The 27,964-nt window shown below is 35.5% G+C and overlaps 1 protein-coding gene across 1 annotated transcript in view; it reads right to left on the bottom strand.

Annotated features, from left to right (window-relative positions):
- Nucleotides 1-22,793, bottom strand: part of COL19A1 (collagen type XIX alpha 1 chain) — a 333,729-nt gene extending 310,936 nt beyond the window's left edge. The window contains exons 1-3 of the mRNA XM_008061721.2: nt 22,673-22,793; nt 8,845-8,919; nt 7,512-7,611 (exon numbers count right to left, since the gene is read on the bottom strand). Coding sequence (XP_008059912.1) covers nt 7,512-7,611; nt 8,845-8,919; nt 22,673-22,763 — 266 coding nt within the window. The 5' untranslated portion in view covers nt 22,764-22,793. The remainder of the gene's footprint in view (nt 1-7,511; nt 7,612-8,844; nt 8,920-22,672) is intronic.
- Nucleotides 22,794-27,964: the final 5,171 nt, after the last annotated feature.

Below are 27,964 nucleotides of genomic sequence, written 5' to 3'. Positions count from 1 at the left end.
TCAAGTAAAGGAGTTACAAGTAAGGTGCCTTGTTTTTTAATGTGCTGCTGAAAAGAAATTCTTGATTGCCTAAAATATGCAAATAGCTATGCAATCTACCAATAAATTTCAAGTACCCTTTGAAATGTTTAAACCTAAGGCCACGACAATTCAACTGGCATAAAAGGGGGAACTCCCCTCCCCCCAAAAATGGAGATTATTTATTACAAAATTGTGTATTTATTCTGACATATTTAAACTTCAATCACCTTCTAAGTACTCTCTGTTTGGTACAGTACATTTGCTGAGACACTTTTTCTACTGCTCAAAACAGTTTTTGAACTCATCAGTTTTGATGTCTTTTAGAGTTTCTGCCGTTTTTTGTTTCACTTCTTGTATATCAGCAAAACTTTTCCCTTTGAGGACTTTTTTCATCCGGGGAAACAAAAAAAAGTTGCTTATGGTGAGATTGGGTGAATAAGGAAAGTGGGACATGGGGCATGCCATTTTTGGTCAAAAACTGCTGCACTCAGAGCGGTGTGGGCAAGTTGTTCATGTAAATCACCTATCATGAAATGGACAAGTGTGTTGAAAGAATCTCCAAAAAAAATTCACAGAACCCAAATGCAGCCTCTCACAAAAAACTCTATTTGGTACACTGTTGCCGAAGGGTTCCTATAACACTTACCTAGTGGGGGAAGTCTGTACTACAAGAAATAAGCCTGCCCTCCAAAAAATAATTCTGAATTTTTTTTAGTCCCTCCCCCCACCCCCCGCATACTAATCACTACTATGTATCAGGCACCATGGACGTAAACACAACTCAGTAGGATATAATCCCTACCTGGTCAGGTTTATACATCTGAACAATTACATGCCTGCCCAAAGAGAGGGAGTTTAAATGTGGGCAATGGAGTCTAAGGAAAAATCATGCATTTCTCATCCTATGACACCATATGATGAGAAGCCCATTACCTGTTTTGAATGACCACAGACATTGAATTGAAGTCATCTGGATGTTGGGGATGTAGGAGAATTGTGTACTAGTTCTTTGAATCTTTGTCAGGGTCTTAAGTAACGTTTGTAAGCATCAGAAAAAATCAAACTGTCTGCCACCTTTGATATGGATAAGCTGGGTTGTCCATGTTTTTCAGTATGGCAATTATCTCATATAATGATATTGATTAATCTATGCCTTAATCTCCCAGGCCCCCGTGATTTGGTTCATGGCATCCCCTTACCTGGGATGTCTTCCCTCTCCCCGAAACCCTATCCAACTCGGACTCTCTGTATTCCCTTCAATCTTTAAAGCCCAGTTGAAATCCTATAGTCTTCAAGATGCTTTTTCCTATCATCCCAACTATTAGGGATTTTGTCCTCCTCTGGACATTTAAAGCATTAACAGTATGCTCAGAATTATAATTAAATTTGTTTCCATTTCTTGCCTCTAAGGGAAGATATCACACCAGAGACAAGAACTATGTCTTACATGTCTCTCTGCAAACGCTTCACTCATGTTCTGTCTTGCATTTCAACAAGACGCATGCAAAACGATTCTTTCTTCTCAGAAATGAGGGCCTGTCCTCTTTTTCTTAGAAAGTTAATATATGTTTGAGGTTAGAAAATGGATATGTTGTAAATGAGTTACAGCATCTCACTTTCATTTTATTTTTTGTGAGCTTTTTTTGTTGGTAATTTAAGGGTTAAGAATATGCTCTTTGAAGGCCATAATAAACGCAAAATTGTTTCTTACTGTAAGAACTTTAGATTCTTAAATAAATAAATAAATCCATTTATAGTTTCTCCATATAACTCCTATAAAACTCAAAAATATTTTAATTTTACAAGACTTTGTCTACTAGCATTCACAAATAGACAGTACACTTAAGTTTTTGCACCTTCTAAGTAAAATTATATCTCTCTGGCTAACAGAGGAAATTATCAAGTCTAAGAAAAAACTTTAAGTGATATTTATACACATGTGATCAACTACTGATATGTTCTATTTTTCTCAATTCTGAGTTATATGAATGCTGATAGAGAAAAATCACACAACTTACTGAAACTGGATGATGATAATATTAGATATTTTCAAAACTGGTCAATGATAATACTGAACTGACAAGATTTATATTATATTACCTATTCATGGCTATTTCTATACTGAAAAATTTGTTTCTGTCCTTCTAGAAAAAAAAATAAGATAGGTTTTATGATTACTGGGAAGTAAATGTTTCTGTACATTCTTTTCATTTTAGGAATGCCTTGCTTAATGACGCACTTCACATTCTTGGTGCGCCAAGCTGTAATTAAGGAAATATGGTGATGACATAAAGAATGATGTGTAACAGTTCAGTCAGCCTCATAAAAACAGCTGGACAACTTTTTAACTAAGTCCACATCCCTATATAGGAAACTTCCTATCTACACAATGAAAGCATGCCCCAAAGAAAACCCAAGGGATGCATAGTCATGCTCCACAGCTGAATGGAATTGTGAAGTGATCTTCTAAAACACTCAGCAATTAGAACTTCAGAATCAGAGATCTGATATTTTGAGCCTCCAAATTTAACTGGTTTTGAAAACTTGGAGAGGACCCAAAGAAGAGCAATAAAAAATGAAACACGGGTTAGAAAACAGGCCCTTAAGAGGGAAGGAATGAAAGCACTGAAAACCAGCCTCTTTCGTGATGCTTAAGGAAGTTTAGCCTTTATAAGACAAGGGGCGGAATTGGAATCATGCAGCAGAGGTTGCAGGAAACAAGGCGACACATCTCAACTTTTCCTCGGGTTGAGGTAAGAGGGAAGTGTAGCTTTGCCTAGCACTGTGGATCTGTCCGGCAAGTTCCGGGAAAGCAAGACTAGTCCCACATCCTTTCACCAGTGTAAGCCCAGGGCCTCTAAAGCGCTGGGCCCACAGCCATCTCAGCAAATGCTTGTGAACAAATGCTCTAGACCAGACTGCAGTCATTTCTGTGACTTATTGAATGCTACCTCTTATTCACCCCTCTGAAAATGGAAACATTTTAGGAACCTCTAAGGCACTTCCATCGTAAACCAAAGCTTCTATTTGTAATCGTACAAGTTTTTAGTTAGACAAAACACAAATTTTTTAAACGATAATGTCTCAGTGCCACAGAAGACTTCGGGAAATATGCAGAAGTCATGGGTAAGACAATGAAAAAACATAATTAATAGTATATACAAGATCCTTAAAAGTGAAACAGTAATTTCATTTCTAAAAATTAACCATATGAAAATAATCCTAAACACAGAGAAAAACAGCTTTTCTGTGTGTAGTAGAGTTATCTATAATGATAAAAATTCAAAGATAGTCTACAGATCCACATAGAAAAGACACACTTCTGTGATAAGTCATTCACCAATAGTTAAGGCAAAGTAAAAAATATGCTATCATATATGCAACACACTAGCCTATATTTATAATTATTTCAAGGGAACTGTTAAAGTCTAGAGAACTTGAAGGAATCCTAAAAGACTTTATACATTTTTCAAATATATAATTGGCATTTCCCACTTGGTGAGGATTGCTATGTTTTTTAAAACATACAATACAAATTAGACTAGCTCCTATCAGCTATCTCTCTCTCTCTTTTTTTTTAATGTAAAGCTATGAAACTAAATGACCCTTGCTTTCATAAAGCAAACACCAATTTAATGAGGGAGATAGAGACAGAGAGACGACTCATTTTCACTGGAGAGTGATTTATTCGTCACAAAAGCTAAAGGGTCATAGCTGTTGTTTATGTCACTATGCTAGATACATTATCCACATAAAATCTTATCACACTTAATCTGTGTTGATTATTTCTTCACACATAGCCTAATTTCCCTCATTTTTAGATACTGCTTCCATTGCAAAAGCCACCAACTCACAGGAGTCATCCTAAACTAAAGAGGCTATGGATATTAAACACATACCAGCATTCCTCCCTCCTCCTTCCCCACTTTCTCCTAACAGGTCCTAGCACTTGAATCTGCTGAACCCAATATGACCTTAGAACCCTTCTCAACACAGTATTTCAGACAGTCACTAGCTATCAAGAGCCTAAGAGATAAGGCTCTTTACCACACTTAAATTCAATAATCAAATCAAGAAAGTCACATCCCCCATACGTTTAAAATAAATTTTCCCATTGGTCAGTCAAGCCAAGAGTGTATTGCCCCTTCAGAATCAACAGTATATAGAAATTCAGCATTTATTGGCTCTTCTAAAATAGTCAACATTTTAAGACACTTTTATCTGAAATAAGTTTCTGTCAAAGCAACTAATGGAAGCTAGACAGAGACTATACTATGCCAAAAAGGTAAGATGCTCCACAGGGGGTGTGTGTGTGTGTGTGTGTGTGTGTGTGTGTGTGTGTGTGTGTATTTTTTCTCAAAACTTTACCAATTTGTCCTTAAAATTGCAGCACAATTTTAAAATAATCAAAGTATAATCTTCTGGGATATAACTCTCAATATGCATAAATTAAGTATCTCTTTCACATACCACATATACTTATAGATACAAGAAGCCAAGAGAATTTCCACTAAAAAGATCATTCTAGAGACTAGGTAGCATGCCACCCAGAATCTTCTAACCCCCCACATACTTACCATTTGCTATCTCAATAAATATTGAATAAATGGACATGAATTTATAACTAACAAAACACAAGAAGCCCCTCAGATGTCCTCTGAACCTGTGACACCTAGAAGTGTATGGTGTATGATGATATGATGATGTTTATCTGGAAGTCCCTGCAAAAGCAGCATGCGGGGGGGGAGGGGGTGTTCCATGTGAGGCTAGGCACAAGGCGCTGTGTGTGCCTAGCAGGTGTCTGACCAGCACACTCAGTGAGTCTCACCCCTTATAAATCTCACCCAGAATGTGCCAGAATAATAAAAACAGGCCCAGCACAGAAAGCATTCCCATTCTCCATATAAAATAGTATCTGCCTTTTCCCATGCTGACTCTGCAAGGCAGCTTATTTACAAATATATAAATAGCTGCAACTTTACTCCAGTTCCATTGAAAAATCAAAATGGCATCATGCAAGAAAAGCATCCTAGCATACTTGGCTCAGCGAGTGAGATGTACGTGGAGACCAGCCAAACCACTTGACACATGCAAGGCAGCTTAACCAGACACTCTCCCATTTCCTGCAGTGGAGATACCAGGTTCTGCTCTGCAGAGCCAGAAAATTCACTTACATTGATTGCTCATGGATTGGGCAGTAATTTAGAGCCAAAAATGAGAAAATTAATTCCAAGTCATGCCTAATATTTATAATCCCATGAACTCAAAGGGAAATAGCATTGCCTAAATGTGGCAGCAAGTCTTCTAATGTAGTTATTTAAAACTAGCTGTGTTGTGTTCTTACATACAGGCCCAATGAATTTTAGAAGGCTTCACTCCAATTCTTTTGCCACCTAGCCAGAATTACAGGGGTTTAAGTTGGCAGGAAGAAGGCAGGGAAAGAAAATGCATCTTAATTTTTGGAACAGAATGTATTGCCTCTCTTAAATTCATTAGCCAAAGTTATCTAACACTAGCTAGGAACATCTAAATGTATATATATGAGGAGGGACCCAAAATAACAGAATTATTTTGGGGAGGGTGGACCCCTTGCAGTGCAAGCTTCTCCCACCAGGTAAGCATTCTAGAAATCCATTGTCATCAGTGTACCAGCTAACATGGTTGTGATCGGCTGCGTTCCACTTCAGTGAGTATTTTTTTTTGAGGGAGGGGAGTCTTTCAAGGCATTTGCCCATTGCATGATAGGTGGTTTACATGAACAACCTTTCCATATAGAACTGAGTGTTCAGCAGTTTTTGACCAAAACCGGCATGAACCCCATGCCCCTCCCTCCCAATTTCACCTGGACCACTTTTTTTGTTTTCCCGAATGTAAAAAGTCTTCAAAGGAAAATGTTAGCCGATGTGGAAGAGGTGAAACAAAGAACAACAGAAGCACTAAAACGCATCAAAATCAAGTTCAGAAACCATTTTGAACAGTGGGAAAAGTGTCTCATTAGGTGTATTGCATCAAACGGAGAGTACTTTGAAGGTGACTGAAGTTTAAACATGTAAACATAAATACACAATTTTTAAATGAATACATTCTGATTTTTTGGTGTTCCCTTCCCCATAAATGAGAAATATTATGTTTCTGGACTCTTCTGTATAGCATATGCACACCAAACATTAAACCTGCACTGTAAGGGTCGAATGACTATTCAAGAGACCACCTGAATGGCGGTCCACTTCTGCACAGCTCTGTGCAGTCACACCTGCTAAGATGTCCTGCCTAACAGCCACCCACTGTATCTCCTAATTGGCAATTACTTTCTTCCTCAACAAGCAGTTTACTATTAAGGACTGATGTCATTAAACTAAAGTTACCTAAAGTATCGTAAAATTGGTGTTTCACAAGAAACTTTCTTAAGAAAAAAGTGAGTTAGGAACCTGGTCTATGCAGAGCACCTGAAAAGGGGCGATGAGATGGTTCAGGCTATTTACCTCCAAGAGCTGAAGTGTTAAGGTTCTCGACCATCTTGTCTGTGACTTAAACGTCAGGCTCCCCACTAGGAGGTGAAGCCATCACACATGTTATCACACATGTAAAAACATCCATGTGGCAAACTAAACCAAGGAGAATTTTGATGCTTTTTTCCTCATTGCAGCATATTCACATATGGAAATACTCATCTTGGACTCAAAGAATAAATATCACAACTACAAAAGCAACGTGCCTTCTGGTGACTGGCTTTCTGAATTCCTGTAAGTTCCTCATCAGTTATTGCCAACCACATGGGGAATTATTATTGCCCTATGTAGCTGCTAACCAAAGGTCACTATTTAAGTGGGAAGTGACTCATTTTTTAAAAATTCTGGGTGTATCAGTAGAAGAAAGGTAACATAATAAAGGAAAACTTCAGTAAACCCATCTTAAAATTAAAGGAGTATAAAGACCAGATATACAACTGCAAACCAGTGCTTTTTTAAAGCAATGCATTCTATACAACATATGATAAACAGCTAAGCGCTAAGTTCTTCTATTTTAATTTATCATGATGCATAATAAATGTGAAAAATAAATACAATAAATATCAGTCTTTTGTCTCTGAATCTACATCGTGTCTTAGGTTTTAAAATGTTTATTTAAACTTAGGTTTAAAACTTATTTGAACTTATGCTTAAAGTTTACTTTAAAAATCTAATATTGCTTATATATACTTTAAGCATAAACACTATTTCTTTAGAAATAGGCTTAATTACCATTCTCTAAAGAGTATATCTCTATCCATACATGTCAAAGGCATTTACACAATAGAACAAGGATTAAAACGCAAAGATGTTTATAAACAACAAATACACAAACAGCACATTTACCACAGCATTCAGGTGAGGATGACACTAGTAAGACGCTTTTATTTATTTTCTAAACAAATTAATTATTTGGAATATATTTAGAAAATACTTTGTGTAGTATTATTAAAATGTAAAGAAAAACATCATTTTACTTACACAGTGTCTCTGATAAGAAGTGCACTTCCCAACCTGAAACAGGTTTTGTCACCTTCACAAAATGCACGTCTCAGAGAAAATCTTTCTCCTAGATCAAATCCTGTAAAATATGACAAAAGATTTCATTAGATAGTTTTATTAAATTTAGTAGACTCCCAAGAATACGGATTTTTAAACAGGATTTTTATGTTGTCCTTATCTATAGATTGATTTACTTCAAATACAATCCTGCTGTTTGAGATCAACAAAATGTCTTGGCTTTATTTTTCTCCCTTTAGAGTGCAAGAGGTTGAACTTAACTTTGCATTTAGAATGTGTAGCCATCTTTCTGGAGAAAAAATCATAAATATATTTCAAAAGATTCAAATGTTAATTTCCTTTGACCCAGGAATTATCCTAGGTAAATAATTAGAGTAACTCATTGTTTCTCTTGTATCTAAAAACAGAAAATTATATTAAAAATCGTACAGCCTATAATTCCAGCACTTTGGGAGGCCAAGGCGAATGGATTGCCTGAGCCCACGCATTTGAGACCAGCCCGGGCAACTTGGCAAGACCTCATCTCTACAATAAATCAAAAATTAGCCGGCATGGTAGCGTGCGCCTGTAGTTCCGGCTACTTGGAAGACTGAGGAGGAAGGATGACTGGAGTCCAGCAAGTTGACACTGGGGTGGCCATGAGTGTGCCACTGCACTCCAGCCTGGGCGACAGAGTGAGATTCCAACTCAGAAAAAAAAATGGTATAGTCATTCCATTGAAATCCAAGTAACCTTTTAAAAAATCATGTTTTATTGTGCTTGTAGGAATGTATACTGATGTGGGGAAATGGTTGAATTTCAAATGTAATGCACATTAGAATTATGTATATATGTTTGTGCGTGCACTTGTGGCATGTACATGTGTGGGAGGAGAGAGAAAAAGAGGGGGGAGGGGATGGAAAAGGAGAAAAAAAGTATGAATGTTATACCAAAATTGTTATCATGACTAATCTGTGTGGTGAGATCTTCTTTCTCATAAATTTTCTTTTCTTCTTTCAAAATGTCTACAACGAACACACTTTCATCATTTTAGAATTACTTTTCTCTCCAAAAGGTTGAAGTGTTGTTGATCTTAAATTAAACATGTAGAACACTGTTCTCAGAATTTTTTCCACATTGTCTGCTTTCAATGTTTATGTTAATACTATGACCTTAAGTGTCAGTATCAAAGACTCACCTACTGTGTATTATATATCTGGTAAATATGTGTAAATCTAGTAAACAAAATGTAATTACCAGTGTATTACATATCTGGTAAATAAAATGCTACTTTGTAATGGATTATAATGCTTACCTGAAACTTCAAGTTTATTTCTGTTGTCTTGTGTCAACTGATGTCCCTCTGTTCTCAGTATAGGACATGGCATTTCTATTTTTAAAAAAAGCATAGATGATTCACACTCTATTTTCTATCAAATATTTCAAATAAATTTGAATTGTGGAATGTAATAAAAAAACAAGATGAAAGTGAAAATCAATTCCACCATTTTATCAAATTTCTATAAAATAAGGATTAAAATATTACCCACCTTGTAGTATTTTTTGTGAGGATTACATGTGGTTATTTCATAGTGAATATTTGTTAGTGTGAACTTTATTATTGCTATTATTCTAACACTCCATTGCTGTATACTGGACACTAAGAAATTAGCTAGTTTTAACAACATTATTACACTTTCCGATACAAAGTATACTTTAATAGTAAAACAAGTGAGTCACTACTATATTTTAAAACAACTTTGATTCAGGTTGGGGTGTTGGTTAACATTAAACTTTTAAGACAAAGGAGAACATAGAAGAAAGTTACTAAAATAAACTATAAAAGCAAAGATATCTGCCATACAAAAGTGGCCTACAATTCTTAAAATGAGATAAAATAATTGAGAAGATTTTACTTACGTACTAAGGCACTTAGTGATACTCAAAGAAATAAGAGATAAAGTAAGTTTCCACTCAGTGAGTTTATATGTTTAAAACTATCACGACACACTAATACAGTAATGTATATGCAAACACTAATTTTTTTTAACATCTGTGGATATATTTAAATTTAATCAGGGTAGATTCTGGAAGGTAATATTTCATTCAGACAAAATAACAGTTAATTTTCAAATTATGCCAAGATAACTGTACAACTGGACAGCTAAGACCTTTAGTTTAAGATTTTCAACTAAATTGATCAAATATTTTAGTATCATTGCAATCACAACTTTAGTTCTCCATGTCTAAAATTGATGTGTGGGTTTAATGACCTAGAAGTTTTTAATAGAGAGAGAAAATAAAATGTTTAAAACCCAATCAATCTCCTGCTCTGTGGAAAGTGAAAATCATCAATTACCCAGTTCAACTGTGGAGTCCCTCAGCCCTTTACCAACAAACATATTACAGACCCTGGGGGTGAAGACAGGGCATCATCTTAATACATTTGAGCAGAAAATAAACCAGAGCCTAAATCATGTTGATACTTCATCAAATTTAAAATATGAGGCAAATAAATTGCAATAAACATCTTGAATGCAAACTTTGTACAGTAAGTGAAATTTTATCACTGGATAATTTTAGCTGTATCTTAGCTACTTAGGAAATTCCTGTCTCAGAGATCTTAACGTGATTGCAGGTTCTAAGTAATGGTAAAATAATAGGATATTTTGTAAATATTACCAATTGTTGATCTGACTTCATAGTCATTTTAATAAAAACCAAGTACCTCATTCAAGATCTGGGCTCTAAAAACTACAGAACACTGTTGAGAAAAATTAAAGACCCAGATAAGGAAGGGATAAACCAAGTACTCAGATGAGAAGACTCAGACTTGTCAAGATATCAGTTCTTAGTTTTTTCTCTAGATTCAGTGCAATGTCAATAAAAATTTCAACAGGCTTGTGTGTTTGTGTGTGTGTGTGTGTGTAAACTGACAAGCTGATTCTCAATTTTTATATGGAACTGCACATGCACACACAAAATAAAACCTAAAATAGCTAAAGCCAATGTGGAAGAAGAACAAGCTAGAGAACCCAAACTGTCAGATATTAGGAATTTTTATAATATGTTATTGGCACACATATATTATAGAAAAACAAAAACACATTCATGCACACATAGCCTCCTTCTTTACCACAAAAGGGCCACCTGGATATCCATTTGACACTGACCCTTGAACCTTACTTCACACCAGACACAGAAAGTTAATTAGAGATTATCACAGATCTAAATATGAAAGGAAAAACAGTAAAGCACCTACAAGAAAACATAAAATTATGCTTCATGAACTCAGGGTAGCAAAGATTTCTTGAAAAGGACACAGAAAGCATTAATCACAAAAGAAAAGATTGTTAAACTGAATGTCATTAAAATTGCAATACCTAATCAAAAGACAACCTTAAAAGAATGAAAAAGCAAGCCATGAATTAGGAGAAGGTATCTGCAAATCCACAGATCTAACAAAGTATTATTTCCAAAGTATGCAATGAACTCTCACAAGTCAATAACAAAAGGATTGAAACTCATATTCTGAAAATGTGCAAAAAGACTTAAGCACTTCACAAAAGAGAATATCCAAATGGCCAACCTACATATGAAAAGTTGTTCAACATGATTATTATTAGGGAAACGCGAAGGAAAACTATAGTGAGATAGCACTAAGCGCTTGAAAATCAAGAAGTGGTAGCACCAAGTGTTGGTGGGAAGCGGTACAACAAAAACTCTTTTGCATTGCTCGTGGAGTGGAAATTAGCACAACCACTGTAGAAAATTGGCAAAATTTACTGAAGCTAAGTATACATGAACTTTATGACTTGGAAATTCAATGAGTAAACAAGTGAGTATAAATGTTCCTTTTAAACAAGAATATTCATTGTGGCATTACTCATAATAGTCTAAAACTGGAAACAACCCAAATGTTCATCAGCAAGAGACATTTAAATGATTAAATTGTGGCATTTTTTATGGCTATGCAGTTTTTCATTGTACTAACACATGCAACAACTAAAAGAATCTCACTGATATATTAAGTGGAAAAAATACTATTCCAAAAAAATGCATACTGCATAGTTCCGTTTGTACTAGAGATTGCACAGTGAATCTGTGCCAGAGTGGTGGTTACCCTGGTGGAGTGTCAACTACAATCGGAAACACAGAAACCTTCTGAGGTCTGGAAATGTGTATTTTGATCTCAGTGGTAGTCACACAGGTGTATAGATACATATGTAAAAATTCATTGCACTGTGTACTTAAGATTTGTAGACTTTAGTGTGTGTAAGCAATACCCCAACAGAAAGAGGAAAATAACATCTCTGTGAAAAAAATTTAATTTAATTATTAGTCTTATTAATAGTTAATTTTATTAAATAATTAATGATTGCTTAATTTAAAAATTATTTTAGGCTAAAGATAATTCTTGCAAAATTGAAAACATCCTAGTCAGATATTTATAATGGCTATGAATGACTATATGACCGTAATCAATAAAATTAGTTTTATGTAAGGAGGTTTCAGTAGATGATTGGTACAGCAAATCTCCAGACAGTGGAAAGGGACTTCCCAAGTATGACACTTTGGTAATGAGAGGAAGGTATGTTGGGCTACTGCCAAGCTGGAAACAGTATATATCTTATTTAAATTCTTCTGAGGACCTAGTGAATATATGATGGTGTCAAAGTAGTAAACCTGTCACTCTGAAATGATATGGAATTCATCATTTCCAGCAATATTTATGAAAATATGTATCCACTGAAAGTCTTTAGCTTATGAAGATCAAATGCTATTTCATCACTTTAAGACATGTGTTTTGTTGTGAAAAGCTGACCAAAATAAATTAAAACTAAATGTTAGTTATTTGGGAGTAAGATTTAAGGCACAATAACCTAAATGCATGAATCTTACAGATTGATTATATGAAAATGGCAAGGGAGTGGAAATGGCTATCATAAGTTGAATATGTTAATGTTTTTAAGTATTGGCATACAAATTTTAATGTAAAGTAGAGCACAGTTTTGAGTAAATGTACATATACCTGGAAGAGCTACAGATAACCCAAATATACAAGCATCATGTCAGGTAATGAAGGCAGCCCTGCACCAGGATCACTTCAAAAGTTTTCTGAACTATTGCCTAAAATTTTGCCACAGAAGACTCACTGCTTTATTCATTTGCCCATCAATAGGTATTTATGTTGTTTCCATGTTTTGGCTACTGTGAATAGAGCTGCAAGGAACATAGGAGTGCAGATGTCTTTATGAGGTGGTGATTTTATCTCCTTTGGGTATAGATACAAAAAAAGGGTTGTTGGGACATATGGTAGATCTGTTTTTAATTTCTTTGGAGGTTCTAAAACAAACCTCCACAGTGTTTTCTATGATGGCTGTGCCTATTTGAATTCCCACCAACAGTGTGCTCGGGTTCCATTTTCTCCATACCCTCATCAACATTTATCTCTGGTCTTTTTTATAATAGCCATCCTTATGGATGAGAAGTGATACATTGTGGGGAAATTGGATTTGCATTTTCCTTATGACTAGTGATGTTGAGCACATTTTTGTATACTTACTGGTCATTTTTATATCTTCTTTGCCAAAGTGTCTATTTGGGTGTCCTTTACCCATTTTTTAATTGAATTATTTGTTTTTCTGCTATCGAGTTGGAAGAGTTCTTTATGAATTTTGGATATTAACCCCTCATCAGATATGTGGTTTGCAATTATTTTTCCCAGCCCATGGATTGCCTTTTCATTTTGTTGATTATTTCCTTTGCTGCGTAGAAGGTTTTGAGTTTAATGTCGTCCCATTTGTTTATTATTGTTTTTGTAGCCTGAGCTTTTCATGTGATTTCCATAAAACCACTGTCAAGGTAATGTCAGGTATCTTCTCCCCTATGTTCTTTCCAAGGAGTTTTATTGTTTCAGATCTTTTTAATTTTAATTTATTTTTGTTATAGAGATGTAGGATACAGGTAAGGATTCACTACACAAGTAGGCTGCATGAAGGTGAAGTTTAGACCTCCAACTGGTCCTCACTTCTCCTGGTTGTGACCAGGTACACTTTGTGTTGTTATGTGTCCCCACCATCCCCCGGAAGTGCCCAGTAACTGCCAATCCCTCTCTTATGCTAATGTGATTAACGTTCAGTTTCCACTTATGAGTGAGAGCATATGAGTTCTTTGTTTCTGTGATAGATCACTAAGTATGATGTTCTCCAAATCTCTTACATTTAACTCTTTTGTGTAATGAAATAATATTCAGCCTTAAAAAAGAAGATCCTTTCATTTGCCACAACAGGGTTGAACCTAGAAGACATTATGCTAAGTGATATATGACAGATACAGAAGAAAAATATATATTGCAAGATCTCACATATGGAAGACTTTAAAAAGTGCCCAAATACACAGAGATAGATAATGAAACAGCGTTTACCGCAGGCAGGGAAGGAACAAAGGAAATAGAAGATGTAGGTCAAAGGACACAAAATAGTACATAAATAGGATAAACACGTCTAGCAAGATAATGGACAGCATAATGCAGTTCTATTGGATTTTGTGAGAGGTTTTTGTTAAATAATATTTTAGCTACTCTTGTCACAAAATAAGTGACTATGCAAAAAGAGATAACGGGTGCTATTTTACTTCACCATAGTACCACTTTACTCTCTATATGTGCGACATAACATCTTGTAGACCTCAAATACACTCAACAAAATTTATTTTTAAAAAAGAATGCTTACGAAAATTTTTTAAAAGATACACCTTGGTCAACAGATTTTTTTTCAAAGCAAATGCAAATATCTTTAGCGAACTCGTGCAAAGATGTTAATGTTTGTCTGTCCTACTTTCCTTCTGACTTGGCTCGAAGGATCCAGGCAACTTACAGGGTTCAGGAAGTATTACGGCAGACAAAGGAAGCAAAAGGAAGGTGGCTACGTCAGTTTTGGATGTAATTATGATTTTATCTAGATTACCTATGAAGAAAATACATACTTTATAAAAGATGTTTATCTCCTTTCCTTTCAAACATTAGAATCCTAAGCACCTAAGAACAAGTCATCCAAGGTAAGTTAAAAATCACATAGCCACCCAATGGAAATTTGTTTTAAAACAAAACACAAATTTCTTATAAACCAACTTTTCTTTCCTCTGTATTGAACATGTTTCTTAAATATATATTTTAAACAAAATAACATCATACCTAAAAACTATCTTCATTCTTTTTTTTTTTTTTTTTTTTGAGTTGGAGTCTCACTCCATCGCCCAGGCTAGAGAGTAGTGGCATGCTCACAGCCACCCCAGCGTCAACCTGCTGGACTCCCGGTGATCGAAAATTAGCCAGGTGTGGTAGCATGCAACTGTAGTTCTGGCTATTTGGAAAGCTGAGGAGGAAGGATTGCCAGAGCCCAGCAGGTCGACGCTAGAGTGGCCGTGAGTGTGCCACTGCACTCCAACCTGGGCGATGGAGTGAGACTCCAAAAAAAAAAAAATGTTCAATACAGAGGAAAGAAAATTTGGTTTATAAGAAATTTGTGTTTTGTTTTAACGGCCATTGAGTGGCTATGGGCTCAGATAATCCACTTGCCTTGGCCTCTCAAAGTGCTGGGATTACAGACTGAGCAACCGAGCCTGTGTTTCTGCTCCCACTCTCAGTTCTAAACATGTGCTTAAAAAAAGTCTCTTACACACACACACACACACACACACACACACACACACACACAAATCATTTTTCTCCTGAATCTCTAAATCCCTGCAGTATGGTTTTACTTACTGGTTTGACCTCCCATTGTATTGGTAGGTATTCTAATTTTGAGATTAAATCACATTTTTGATACATATATTTCCTATCACTGTCCTGGTATTTTCTATACTCACTCACATAAAAGTGTTTAGTTTAATATAGTATTCACTGAAAGCATGCTGAATTCCCTCCGGCTCACTCTTTTTCTTGCTATTCACTGGAAACGCGGAATTTCCTATTTCTCATCTCAAATAACTAAGAAGCCCAGACAAGTTAAAATCCATTCTTTTAATTTTTTAATTTTTCAACTGATTTAATACCCAAAAGATTTGTATGTTGCGGGTGCTTGTAATGAAAATGGACTAGTCTCCATGGCCGCAGGAACCCCTGGCCTTAAGGGAAGCCAGGAGGTGAGACCATCCCTTGTGCACCAAGACAAGGGAAAATCAAGCTATAGGCATCATGAAGAAGGATGTAAACATGCTCAGTTACACTCTTTATACCTGGAAGACATTTATTGAGGGCTTTGGGTATTACTTATGCTATATATTCGCCAGTTTATAGACCGCAAGGAAAGAAAACATGCTTTCTCTAATGAAGATATTTATATTTTAACTCTGCTAAAATGTACATACCACCACACATTTGTACTTTAATAGCAATGTATCATGAACAACACTGTATTACAATATTCAGTTAACTGTGAATAAAGGCTTTCTGTGAGGTACTGGAAGGTACAAGTTCAGAAGTCCGCCTGTTCCCCCTGATACTTGGGATTGGCGCTACAGGGCAGAGGCTGGCCATCTCCCAGAAGGCCTCCCAGGGTAGTATTTACTGCTTTGGTGAATTTACCAGGGTCTAAGATCTAGCCTTTGACTTTGAAGGCTTAGAAATCAGATTTTGACAAAAACAAAGCAGAGACCCATGTTTCAAGAGCTTATGCCCTACTCTTTCCCATCATTCACTTGACTCCAGTTTCCTGGTTTTTCTTGTTGTTTCTCTCACATGCTAGACATGCCTCTGTCTCAGAGCCTGGGTACCACCTGCCGTCCAGGTGATCACGTGCCCTGTTCTCTCACTGCCTTCAAGCCTCTGCTTAAATGTTTCCCTGACCACGCTGCTTAAGAAAACAACCTCTCCTCCCCTCATGTCATGTAGGATCACCGAACATAGCAAATAAAATATGGGATTCCCAAGTAAATTTGAATGTCATATAAATAACAAAAATATTTTTGGTTTAAGTATGTCCCATGCAATATTTGGAACACATGCTAAAAAATTATTCGTTGTTTATCCAAACTTCAGATTTAATTGCAAATCCTGTATTTTGTCCGGCTACCTTTCTCACATACCCACACTCTATGAGGCCAGATATGATGGTAGCTTGGAGTACAGAGATGTCAGCGAAAATGGAAAATGGGGGAAGGAATTGGGATATAAGAACCAACAGGACATGGTAACTAAATTAATCTGTAGTGGGAAAGAGGAAGAATTAGAAATGTTAAGTTTGCAAAGTGTCTACTCATGTCCTTTGCCCATTTTTTCATAGGGTTTTTTTTTTTTCTTTCATTTTGTTTGAGTTCCTTGTAGATCCTGGATGTTAGGCCTTATCAGATACGTAATCTGCAAATGTTTTCTTCCCATTCTGTGGGTTGTCTCCTCCATGTGCTTGATGGTTTCTTTTGTTGTGCAGAAGATTTTCTGTTTGATGAGGACCCACTTATCTACTTAGCTTTTATGGCATTTGTTTTTGAGGGTTTGGTCAAGAATTTGTTGCCTGCTCTGATATACATAAGAGTGTTTCCTACTTTTTCTTCTAGGATTCTTATAGTTTGAGTCACTAAGTATTATGAACTCTAAATCCATTCTACAGTCTCTGTGGAAAACAGTGTGGCGATTCCTAAAAGATCTAAAAATTGGCCTTCCACACAACCCAACAACTCCCCTTCTGGGAATATACCCGGAAAAACATGGAACCAACTGTGCTGCCCATTGAATGTGGATTGGATTTTAAAAAACGTGGTACATATACATGATGGAATATTATGCAGCCATAAAGAAGGACAAAATTGTGCCTATTCTTGTACCAATACCAGACCGTTTGGGTTATTATAGCCTTATAGTAAAAGTTTAAAATCTGAAAGTTTAATACCTCCTACTTTTCTTTTGCTGAGGATTTTTTGGTTATTCATGCTCTTTTTTGTTCCATGAATTTCTATATTGTCATTTCTAAGTCAGAGAAAAATGATGGTGGCATAAAAGAAGTCAACATATACATGAAAAAAATGTTCAGCCTCACTAATAATCAGAGAGATGCAAATCAAAACTACAATGAGATACCACCTAACTTAATAGGAATGGTCATCAAAAATAAATAAAAAAACGACAGGTGCTGGTGCAGGTGGGGAGAAAAGAGAAAGTGTCTATACTGTTGGTGAGAGTGCAAGCTAGTTCAACATCTATGGAAAGCAGTGTGGCGGTTCCTAAAAGAACTAAAAATTGACCTTCCATCCGATCCAGTAATCCCTCTCCTGGAAATATACCCAGAGCAACAGAAATTATTCTATCAAAAAGATACCTGCGTCTATAATAACTACACTATTCACACTAGCAGAAACAAGAAACTAACCCTACTGCCCATCGAAAGTGGACTGGATAAAGAAAATGTGGTACATATACATGTATTATGCAACCATAAAGAAGAATAAAACATGGACTTTGCAGCAAATTGGATGGAGTTGTAGACCACCATACTTAGTGATTTTTCACAGAAACAAACTGAATACCTCATGTTTTCACTCATAAGTAGGACCTGAACATTAATCACATTAGCACAAGGGAGGGATTGGCATCGCTAGGCACTGTTAAGGGAGAGTCGGGGGATGGGGGAGCATGTAACAGCACAAAGGGTACCTGGTCCCAAACCAGGGAAAGTGAGGGCCAGTTGGAGGCCCAAACTTCACCTGCATGCAACCTACTTGTGTAGTTAATTTTTACTTGTACCCTACATCTCTACAATAAAATAAAATTTAAAAAGACAAAGGAAGAAGACCAGCTGGCCGTCTACAAGCCAAGGACAGAGGATAAAACCAACTCTATCAATATCTTGATCTCAGACTTGTAGCCTCCAGAACTGTGAGAAAATAATTTCTGTTGTTAAGCCAAAATTTTTTTTTATTGTAAAAATTTAAAAATTAAAAAAAATAAATGTTAGGTTTGAGGGGTTATTAAGAAGTTCAAGGGGTGAAGTTATTGAATAGGCTGTTAGAAATATGGGTGTGGAATTCAAAAAGAGGTCCTGGCTGTGAAAGAAATGGGAGTGAGTAACATATAAATGCTAGGTGTAACCACGAGATGGATGAGAACACACAGCAGCAAGTGAGACACAAAGGCAAGAGGGGCAAAAACAATCCCCCAGGAAATTACATTTCTTTCTCTTGCCCTTTTTTTTCTGCTTTGACTTTCCTATTTCTTCATATCAGAATGAACATATATGAAATTAGTATTACCACCTCTAAAGTCACAAAGTCTGCCTCTTTTGATAGAAGTTCTATTTGTCCATCTTTTCCAACATGCATTAGAAAAAATACTTTTTTTTTTTTTTTTTACCTATAGGAGAGAAAACCCCTGACAGAGCACTTTCCTCAAGGCTAGATTTGGGGGAGATAAAGAGCAACAGTTTACTACAGACAAGAAACTGGCTTGATTCCCTTTCATAAATGGATCAAAACAAGAGCCTTAGGTGTTTAGCATTTCTGTAAAAGGTTTCTGATTATCTAGAGGGGAAAGCAGGCCTCTTCATTTCACTGTTACTAGGTGCCCTCGGGCCCTTGTACACCTCACACTGAGTATCCTAGGTTGGGAGAAAAAACATTGTTTACAAAAATAGGTAAAAGATACCGGACCAGAATACAACAAAAATTATATAAAAACGTGAACAATCAAGACAAAACTGGGAACACAGCTATTTTTTTTTAACAGAGCAGTTACAAAACGTCATAGAACTCCCTTACTCCTTATCTTTGATCCAAAACTATTCCTCCAAAGGAAAGCACCTAGTGAGAAGTTGTATTCTTTTATCTATCATGTAGCTTCCCTCCACTTTCAATATTTAGGAGTTACAAAGTACATTGGTCAATAAATGATTTTCACATGATACCGTACTGAACACAGAAATTCTTATAAACACAAACTAAAATCCTCTATAAGACAGAACACTTTTTAGTCTGAATTTTTAAGAGTGAAGTATCTGGGTATTTGTAAAAGCCAAACTTCAGAATGGCAGCTTTTCCCTAAAACTAGCTTAGACGGATTCATATGAATAGTTTTGGGCCTAACTTTATGATCAGTTCAACCTGCACACTTAACCTGAAGCTTTACCCTAAGTTAAAGAAAATTTATGATGTAAATGGCAGTCTGTCATCTCTATTTAGCCTTTTTTTTATCACTCTGGTTTTCTGTTTTCCATTACTTTTGATGATAGCTAAATACTTTTGCAGTACAGCAGCTAAGGAAAGTAGAAGAAACTTTAGTTATTTGATACTTAGGCTTCTACAATAGAAGAAAGAGTGTTTAAGCAATTAACTAAAGCAAGTTTTGAGATTATCTAGCATTGAATATTTTAATACAATTCTCTTCACCACTTTCTTTTGACAACTAACTGAGCTGAAATTGTCGCATTCAAATTGGGAGTTCATCTGCAGTAGGAAAATGTACAAATACATATTATCCCATAATCTCGACATAATCTTAAATTGATGTAAGAATATGAAATGACTGAGTTCTTAATACCTTCAAGATTTTAAAATGCAAACTATTATTGAATCTCTCCATGTTATTCTTAAATTCTGTCCCAACTAGAATGATATTCCAAGTAACTGTAAACATACCATGGAGTAAAAGTAAAGCAATTAAAAGACTCAATGTATCCTTCATATATTTAGGTTTAATAGTAAACTGTTGACAACTTCACAGACTCCAGAGCTGAAACCCTAGCCTCTGCCTCAGATTTGTTATATTTTATTTTTAGATATAATCACTTCCCTCCGGTAAATGGTTAGTGACCACACGTACAGGTCTGCACATGAGGAAACTAAAAAGGGAACCTTGTGCTGTGAATCAGGCACACAAGACACAGGGAGTGTCCCGGCCAGGCCGTGCCCAGCGGGTCATATTCTCCAGTAATCCCCTGACGGTGCTGTGCTGACACTCTCAATTAATGCAAGTGACACTCGAAGGTAAGCACTCTCCACGGCACATTCAGTACGTGCCGCTCCACCAGCACCTTCCACCAAATGGCCTGGTAAAAGTCAACTCAATTTTCTTCATTATTAATTTCCTTTAGTGCTTTGTGTTATGTGGATCTTGTTAGAGCTCAGGTTAATTCTGAGTTCACGCTGCTAGGAAAATCATTCCGACAGATTAATTCAGCAAGGTAAACTGGATCAGATTATATGCAGTTTGATAGTCCTGTGTGCAATATAGCCTTAAAGCAATGAGATACCAAAGCTACAAAAGCAAAACATCCAGGGGAATCCCAAGATGGGGAAGTTTTAGTGACACAAGTTGATCCGCTCTGCAACGCCATGTTCAGAGTTAACAGTGTGGCATTACTCACTTAGACATTTGTTAAGAGGGCAAAGCTCATGTTAAGTGTTTTCACCACAATTTTTAAAAAGTTACTAATGGCAGAAAATAAAATTAAAATAGCAAAAGATAAAATAGAAAAAATCTGGCGGCATAAAATGCAAGATAACCAGGTGAGAAGACACAGAAAAACAACATCAGTTATTATCCCAAAGGGGAGTGTTTCTCCATGCGTTCTCCCTCAGATATCCTGCATGAGATTCACCTAGAAGCTTGTTAAAGGTATAAGTTATGGAATCCCACCCCAGTCTGACCTGAAAAATGTGGCTCTGTGAGAGTGGGACCCAAGAATACAGAATCTTGGATGATTCCTGTTCTTGCTAATTTGTTACTCACTAGCGTGCCTAAAAACTGTGCCTACTCAACCAAAATTTTGATCTCCTTTCTAATTAAAAAGTTCTGTACTTTCTGACTAAATTGTAAAGCACATTGCCTATTATTTTTCTTAAGAAGAAGAGACAAAGAAATTCAGGAAAGTAGCAGCATTATCGGAATAAATTCCCTGCCCTATGAATTTCTCTCTGTTTCTTTTTTTAACATTGCTATAGTTGCCATGAGTCACTGCTGATTTATTTCTCAGTGAAAAAAGAAAATTGCATGACAGTCACAGGATGTCTTTTATATAATAATAGAATATTCAAACTTTCATGTGAATTGTTTTAGAAAATGCACCTCCTGCCAACTTAGTAAAAAAAACCCTGAAAGAATAAGATTTGTTATATCTTTATAAACGATTGTTTTCATTTTGTGTGTGCCTCAACTTCAAAAGTTTCTAGGGTGAATGTATACATGTTTAGAAAAATCATTAAAGCAATATTCAAGATTACAAGCACAATAAGACTCAAAGTCTCAGAATAAATCATCATATGTGGTCATCATCAGAATACATTATATGTGATCATTTGCATAGAAGAGAGGAAGTGTCTCTTTCCCTAGGAAATGGCTTCTCCAATGTATCTAATTCAACTTTGTGATATGAATTACATCTAGCTAAGTAGCTTATCCATACTCAATGTCCAAGAAAAGTCATCTAAATTAACCACATAATTTTAAAAGCAAAGATGGAAGTAAATATTTCAAATTGCCTTTATGCCCTTTGGAAATACTTATGAGAAGACTGAGACATTTAACAACTGCAAATAAATATTGTATATTTAATTCAAAAGGTGTTCTAAAGATATGTCAATCTTTTGTTTGTCTCATCTGAGATACATCAAAACTGTCATATAGATAAACTACATTTTTTATATTTCCTATTCTGTTTTTCACTTTTCACTAATTAAGATTAGATGCATCCTCATTAATCCTAATTAGTGATTAATTTCCATACTTAGAACTTGAATAGCAATTCTTAAAAGGAAAGGGAGAGATATATAATGTCATATATATACATACACACACACACACACACACACACACACACACACACACACACACAGAAACATGTGCATATATTTATATTTATAAATATCAAGGGGGACTAGTTAATAGCTAATATAATAGGCATATGAAACAATGAGGTAACTTAATATGCATACAAAAATGTATATAATATGATATAATATACTAATATAATATGCATATAAAATGAGGTAATTTTAGAAATTCTCAATGAACATCATGTTAAGACCAATAAGCTATAATTTATTCTATACTAGAGATGTATACTATGGCCTCTTCAATCTTAACAAAATTTGTTTTAATGATTTAAAGACTATGAACAACACTTGATAGTTAGGAAAAGAAGTGGTTTGAGTACCTGGCTTATCCCTGACGGTCACCGAAGTGGAAGCAGGAAGCAGGAGCATTGCCACCCAAAGCCAAAGTTTCCAAAAGCCTGCATGCCTCATTGTGCCTTGAAACCATGCAAACAGGTAGCCACAGATCTGCAACAGAAAACACATATTCAAACCGAGTTTATTGTAAGCAGTTTCCATCATCATCACCAGAAAACGCTCTGCACAAAAGAGAAAACTCTATATTTTACATGCTCTATAATTATGTAATAGGATATATGATTATATAATATGTATGTGTGATTATATATAATATATCAATATAATAAAAAACTCTGAAAATATTTTCAGATTCATTTCTAGTTAATTATCAATGTCAATACAGTCTTCTACAGCTTACAATTTGTCTTCTTTTAAATGCTTTTTAAAGCCACAACACTTACAATGATTTATATTTTTTACTTTTAAAAATCGTGGTAAAATATGCATAATACACAAATTACATTCTTAACCATTTTCAAGTGTACGGCTTAGTCATCAGAATTAATTCACATTGTTGTGCAGCCGCCACACCATTTATCTGCAAAGTCCTTTTTTGTCTTACAAAATGGAAACTCTGTGCCCATTACAAAAAAATTCCCCATTCTCCTCTCCCCCAACCCTGATAGCCATCATCCTCTATAAATTTGATTACTCTGAGTACTTCATATAAGTGGGATCACTCAGTGTTTGTCTTTGTGTGACTTTATTTCACTTCACATATGTCCTCAAGTTTCATCCTTGTTGTAGTACGTGTCAGAATTTTGCTCTTTTTAAAGGCTGAATGATATTTTATTGTGTGCATATATCCATTTACCTATCAATGTACATTTGGGTTGCTTCCATCTTTGGCTATTGTGAAATACTACTATGAACAAGGATGTACAAATAACTGTTTCAGTCCCAGCTTTCAATTTTTTGTATATGTACCCAGAACCAAAATGGGATTTCTGGATCATATGATAATTCCATTTTTTTTTTTTTGAAAAATCACTATACTGTTTTTCACAGCAGCTGAACCATTTTCATTCCCACCAACAATGCACAAGGACTCCAATTTCTCCTTACCCTAAATGATAATTGTTACTTTCTGGGTTTTTCTTATAGTTGCCAGTCTCATGGCAACTCATGGATATTAGATGGTATCTCACTATGGTTTGGATTTGTACCTCCCTGGATATTAGTGAGCCATCATTACTGTCCATTTGTATATCTTCTCTGAAGAAATGTTTATTCAAATCCTTTGCACATTTTGTAATCTGGTTGGTTGTTTTGTTGTTGTTGAATTGTAGGCATCTTTTATACGTTCGGGATATTAATCCCTTAATCAGACTTACAATTTACAAATATTTTCTCTCATTCTGTGGGGTAGCTTTTTACTGTGCTGCTTGTATCCTTTGATGCAAATTTTTTTTTCATTTTTAAGTAGTCCATTTGAACTATTTTTGTTGCCTATTTTGTACAATGATACATAATTTTAAAATATGATTTTATTATTCACAATTTTGTTTTCTCTTCTGAACGCTAGTTTTAGATATTTTGACATGCTATTATGACTTGTATAAACTTATGTTTTTAATGAATTTAGTAATCAGTGCTACTAGAGTGTTAATTACAAATCTGAAAAATAATCTTTCTTTCCATTTAGAGAAAAAATGGATATGTGCGATGCTTACCTCACCTGAGCCTGCCATGGAATCATATGAAATATTACTGTATTTCTGTAAGCACCTTCTTGGTACTGCCATTCTGGGAGATTACCTCTCATAATTTATTGTCTTTCTGAATGCACACTTCTACTCTATAGGTATTAAAATAAAATATTTAGTAAATGAAATCCCTGTAATGGCACTTAAACATATTTAAATTAATTTTTGGAGTGGAGTAACTAAGATGGAAATAAATTGCAAGTAAAAATATAATGTTTCCATATGAATTTAAGTATTGTCTTTTCTAGGTCTGTGAAAAATGCTGCTGGTAGTTTGATAGACATTGTGTTGAATCTGTAGATTGCTTTGGATGGAATAGACATCTCGACAATATTGATTCTTCCAATCCATGAGACTGGGATGTTTTCTCATTTGTCTGTGTTGTCTTTGGTTTATTTGAGCAGTGCTTTACAGTTCTCATTGTAAAGACCTTTCACCTCTTTGGTTAGATGAATATGGAGGTTTTTTCTTGTGACTATTGTGAATGGAATTGCATTTTTTAATTCTGTTCTTAGCCTGCTTGTTGTTGGTGTGTTGAATTTAACTGATTTTTGTGCACTGATTTTGTATCCTGAGACTTTATCAAAATTATTTATCAGTGTAAGCAGGTTTTTGGCAAACTCTCTAGGATTTTCTAGGTATAGAATCATATTTACAAAGAGGAATAATTTAACTTCCCCTTTTCCTATTTGATTATCTCTAATTTATTTTGCCTCCTGATTGTTCTGGTTAGGACTTCCAATACTATGCTAAATAAGAATGATGAGCATGGACATCTTTGTCTAGTTCCAGTTCTTAGGGAGAATGCTTCTAGCTTCTGCCCAATAAGTATGATGTTGGCTGAAGGTTTGTCATAGATGGCTCTTATTATTTTGAGGAATGCTCCTTTGATGCCTGGGTGTTTGAGGGTTTTATCAAGAAGGGGTATTGGATTTTATCAAATGCTTTTTCTGTATCTACTGAGATAATCATGTGGTTCTTGGTCACATCTGTTTATGTTGAACCAGCTTTGCATCCCAGGAATGAACACTTGGTCATGATGAATAATCCTTATAATGGGCTGTTGGATGTGATTTGTTAGTATCTTACTGAGAATTTTTCATCTGTGTTCATCAGGAAAATTAACTTGAAGTTTTCTTTCCCTGTTGGGTCTTTGCCATTTTTGAGTATCAGGATGATAATAGTTTCATAGAATAAGCTAGGAAGGGTTCCTTCCTTCTCGATTTCTTGGAATAGTTTTAGTAGAATTAGTATTAGCTCTTCCTTGTATGTCTGGTAGAATTCACCTGAGAAACCATCTAGCCCAGGATTTTTTGTGGTGGAGAAGTTTTTATTACCGAATCAATGTCTTGGATTGTTGTTGGTCTGTTTAGGGTTTCAATTTCTTCCTGTTTCAATCTTGGGAGGTTGTTTGTTGCCAAGAATTTCTCCATTTCCTCTGTATTTTCCAGATTACAAAAAAGAGCCTAAATGGTTAAAGTAATCCCCAGGAAAAAGAATAAAGCTGGTAATATCACACTCTCAGACTTCAAACTTTACTACAAGGCTACAGTAACCAAAACAGCATGGCTGTGGCACAAAAATAGAACATAGACCGATGGAGCAAGATAGAGAACCCAGAAATAAAACCACTGACCTTAAACCAACTCATCTTTTATAGACAAAAACAAATACTGGGGAAAGGAAACTCTATTTAGCAAATGGTGCTGGGAAAACTGGCCAGCCACATGCAGAAGAATAAAACTGGGCCCATACCTATCACTGCTTACAAAAATTAACTCAAAATAGATCAAGGACTTAAATCTTGGAAAGATGGAAAGCTCAATCTATAAGAATCTTAGAGGAAAACCTAAGGGACATCTCCTGGACATAGGCCTAGGAAATGAATGTATAGCCAAGTCCTTAAAAGCAAATGCAGCAAAAACTAAAATTGACAGATGGGACTTTATCAAGCTAAAAAGTTTTTGCACAGCAAAATAAACCATCAAGAGAGTAAAGAGACAACACACAGAATGGGAAAAAAATATTTTGCAAGCTCTGCATCAACAAATGCCTAACATCCAGGATCCACAAGGAACTCAAATGAATTTACAAGAAAAACAAAAAGAGAACCCCATTAAAAAGTGGACAAAAAACTTGAAGAGACACTTCTCAAAGAAAGACACACAAGCTGTCAACAAAACATATGAAAAAATGCTCGGCGTCACTAATAATTAGATAAATACAAATAAAAACTACAATAAGATGCTATCTCACACCAGTTAGGATTATCATTAAAAAGTAGGGAGGAAAAAGATATTGGAGAGGCTGCAAAGAAAAGGGAATGCTTGTACATTGTTGTTAGGAATGCAAGTGAGTTCAGCTTTTGTGGAAAACTGTTTGGAGATTTTTCTCAAATAACTAAAAATAGAGCTAACATTCAACCCAGCAATTCCACTCCTGGAAATACACCCAAAGGAACACAATCACTCTACCAAAAAGACACCTGCACATATATGTTTACCGCAGCACTATTAAGAATAGCAGAAACATGGAACCAACCCAGATGCTCATCAAAGGTGGACTGGATAAAGAATATGTGGTACATATGCATGATGGAATACTACGCAGCCATAAATAACAAAATCAGGTCCTTTGCAATAACATAAATGCAGCTGAAGACCATTATTTTAAGTGAATCATCACAGAAACAAAAAACTGATAACTGCATGTTCTTACTCATAAGTGGGCACTAAACACTGGATGCACATGAGTACAAGGATGGGAGCAACAGATGCTGGGAACTGCAAAAGGAGGGAGGAGGGAGGATAGGGATACAAAACCAACCATTGGGCACTATGCCCACTATGAGAAGGAGCACCAGAAGCCCAAATCTTGTCTTCACACAATATGTAGCCAATCCTCACATTTATCCCACAATTCTAAAATACACACATATGTATATATGTATATACTCCTTCAGTGTGTTTGATAATTGTAGTATTACTAAAATAGCTACTCTAAAAGTTTTAAACATGCAAATAAATGTCATACCCCTTGTTTGTCATATTCAAAGTTTAATTTCTAGCCAAATATAGCATAATTCATCTTAGCAATGTCTAAATTCTTTTCATAGATACTTCTCAGAAAAAACGAAAGCCACCATCTTCTTTGGTATTCTATGTACGCCAAATACCCTAAGATCAGCACGTTAAAATTAATTCAAGATTTCAGATTTTTCTGGATGAATAGTTAGAAGCAGCTATTGCAATATTAAAATTGTATATGTGGTTCTAAATATCAAACAGCTGGTTTATGCTTGATTTCTTTTGAATTCTCTCATCTCGATATAGTCTCAATCCTCATATGACTTTGCAAACTCATCCTAGCTATTATTTTAAGACAGATGATAACTATTAAAGAAATTAATTCTATTTCAAATAAATGAACTAGCAAATATTGATTACATTTTTAGAGAAATCTGTGATCGTATTTGTAACCAGAGTGATTTCTATCAGTTGATTAATTGGTAGTTTCTTGTAGTGGTTAAATCACGGCTTTGTGTCTGGATCTGCTATTTGTGAATAA

Source organism: Carlito syrichta, unplaced genomic scaffold, assembly GCF_000164805.1.
Source record: "Carlito syrichta isolate Samal-C Ts95f unplaced genomic scaffold, Tarsius_syrichta-2.0.1 Scaffold305546, whole genome shotgun sequence".
NCBI lineage: Eukaryota > Metazoa > Chordata > Mammalia > Primates > Tarsiidae > Carlito > Carlito syrichta.
This window is presented reverse-complemented; position numbering and strand designations above follow the sequence as displayed.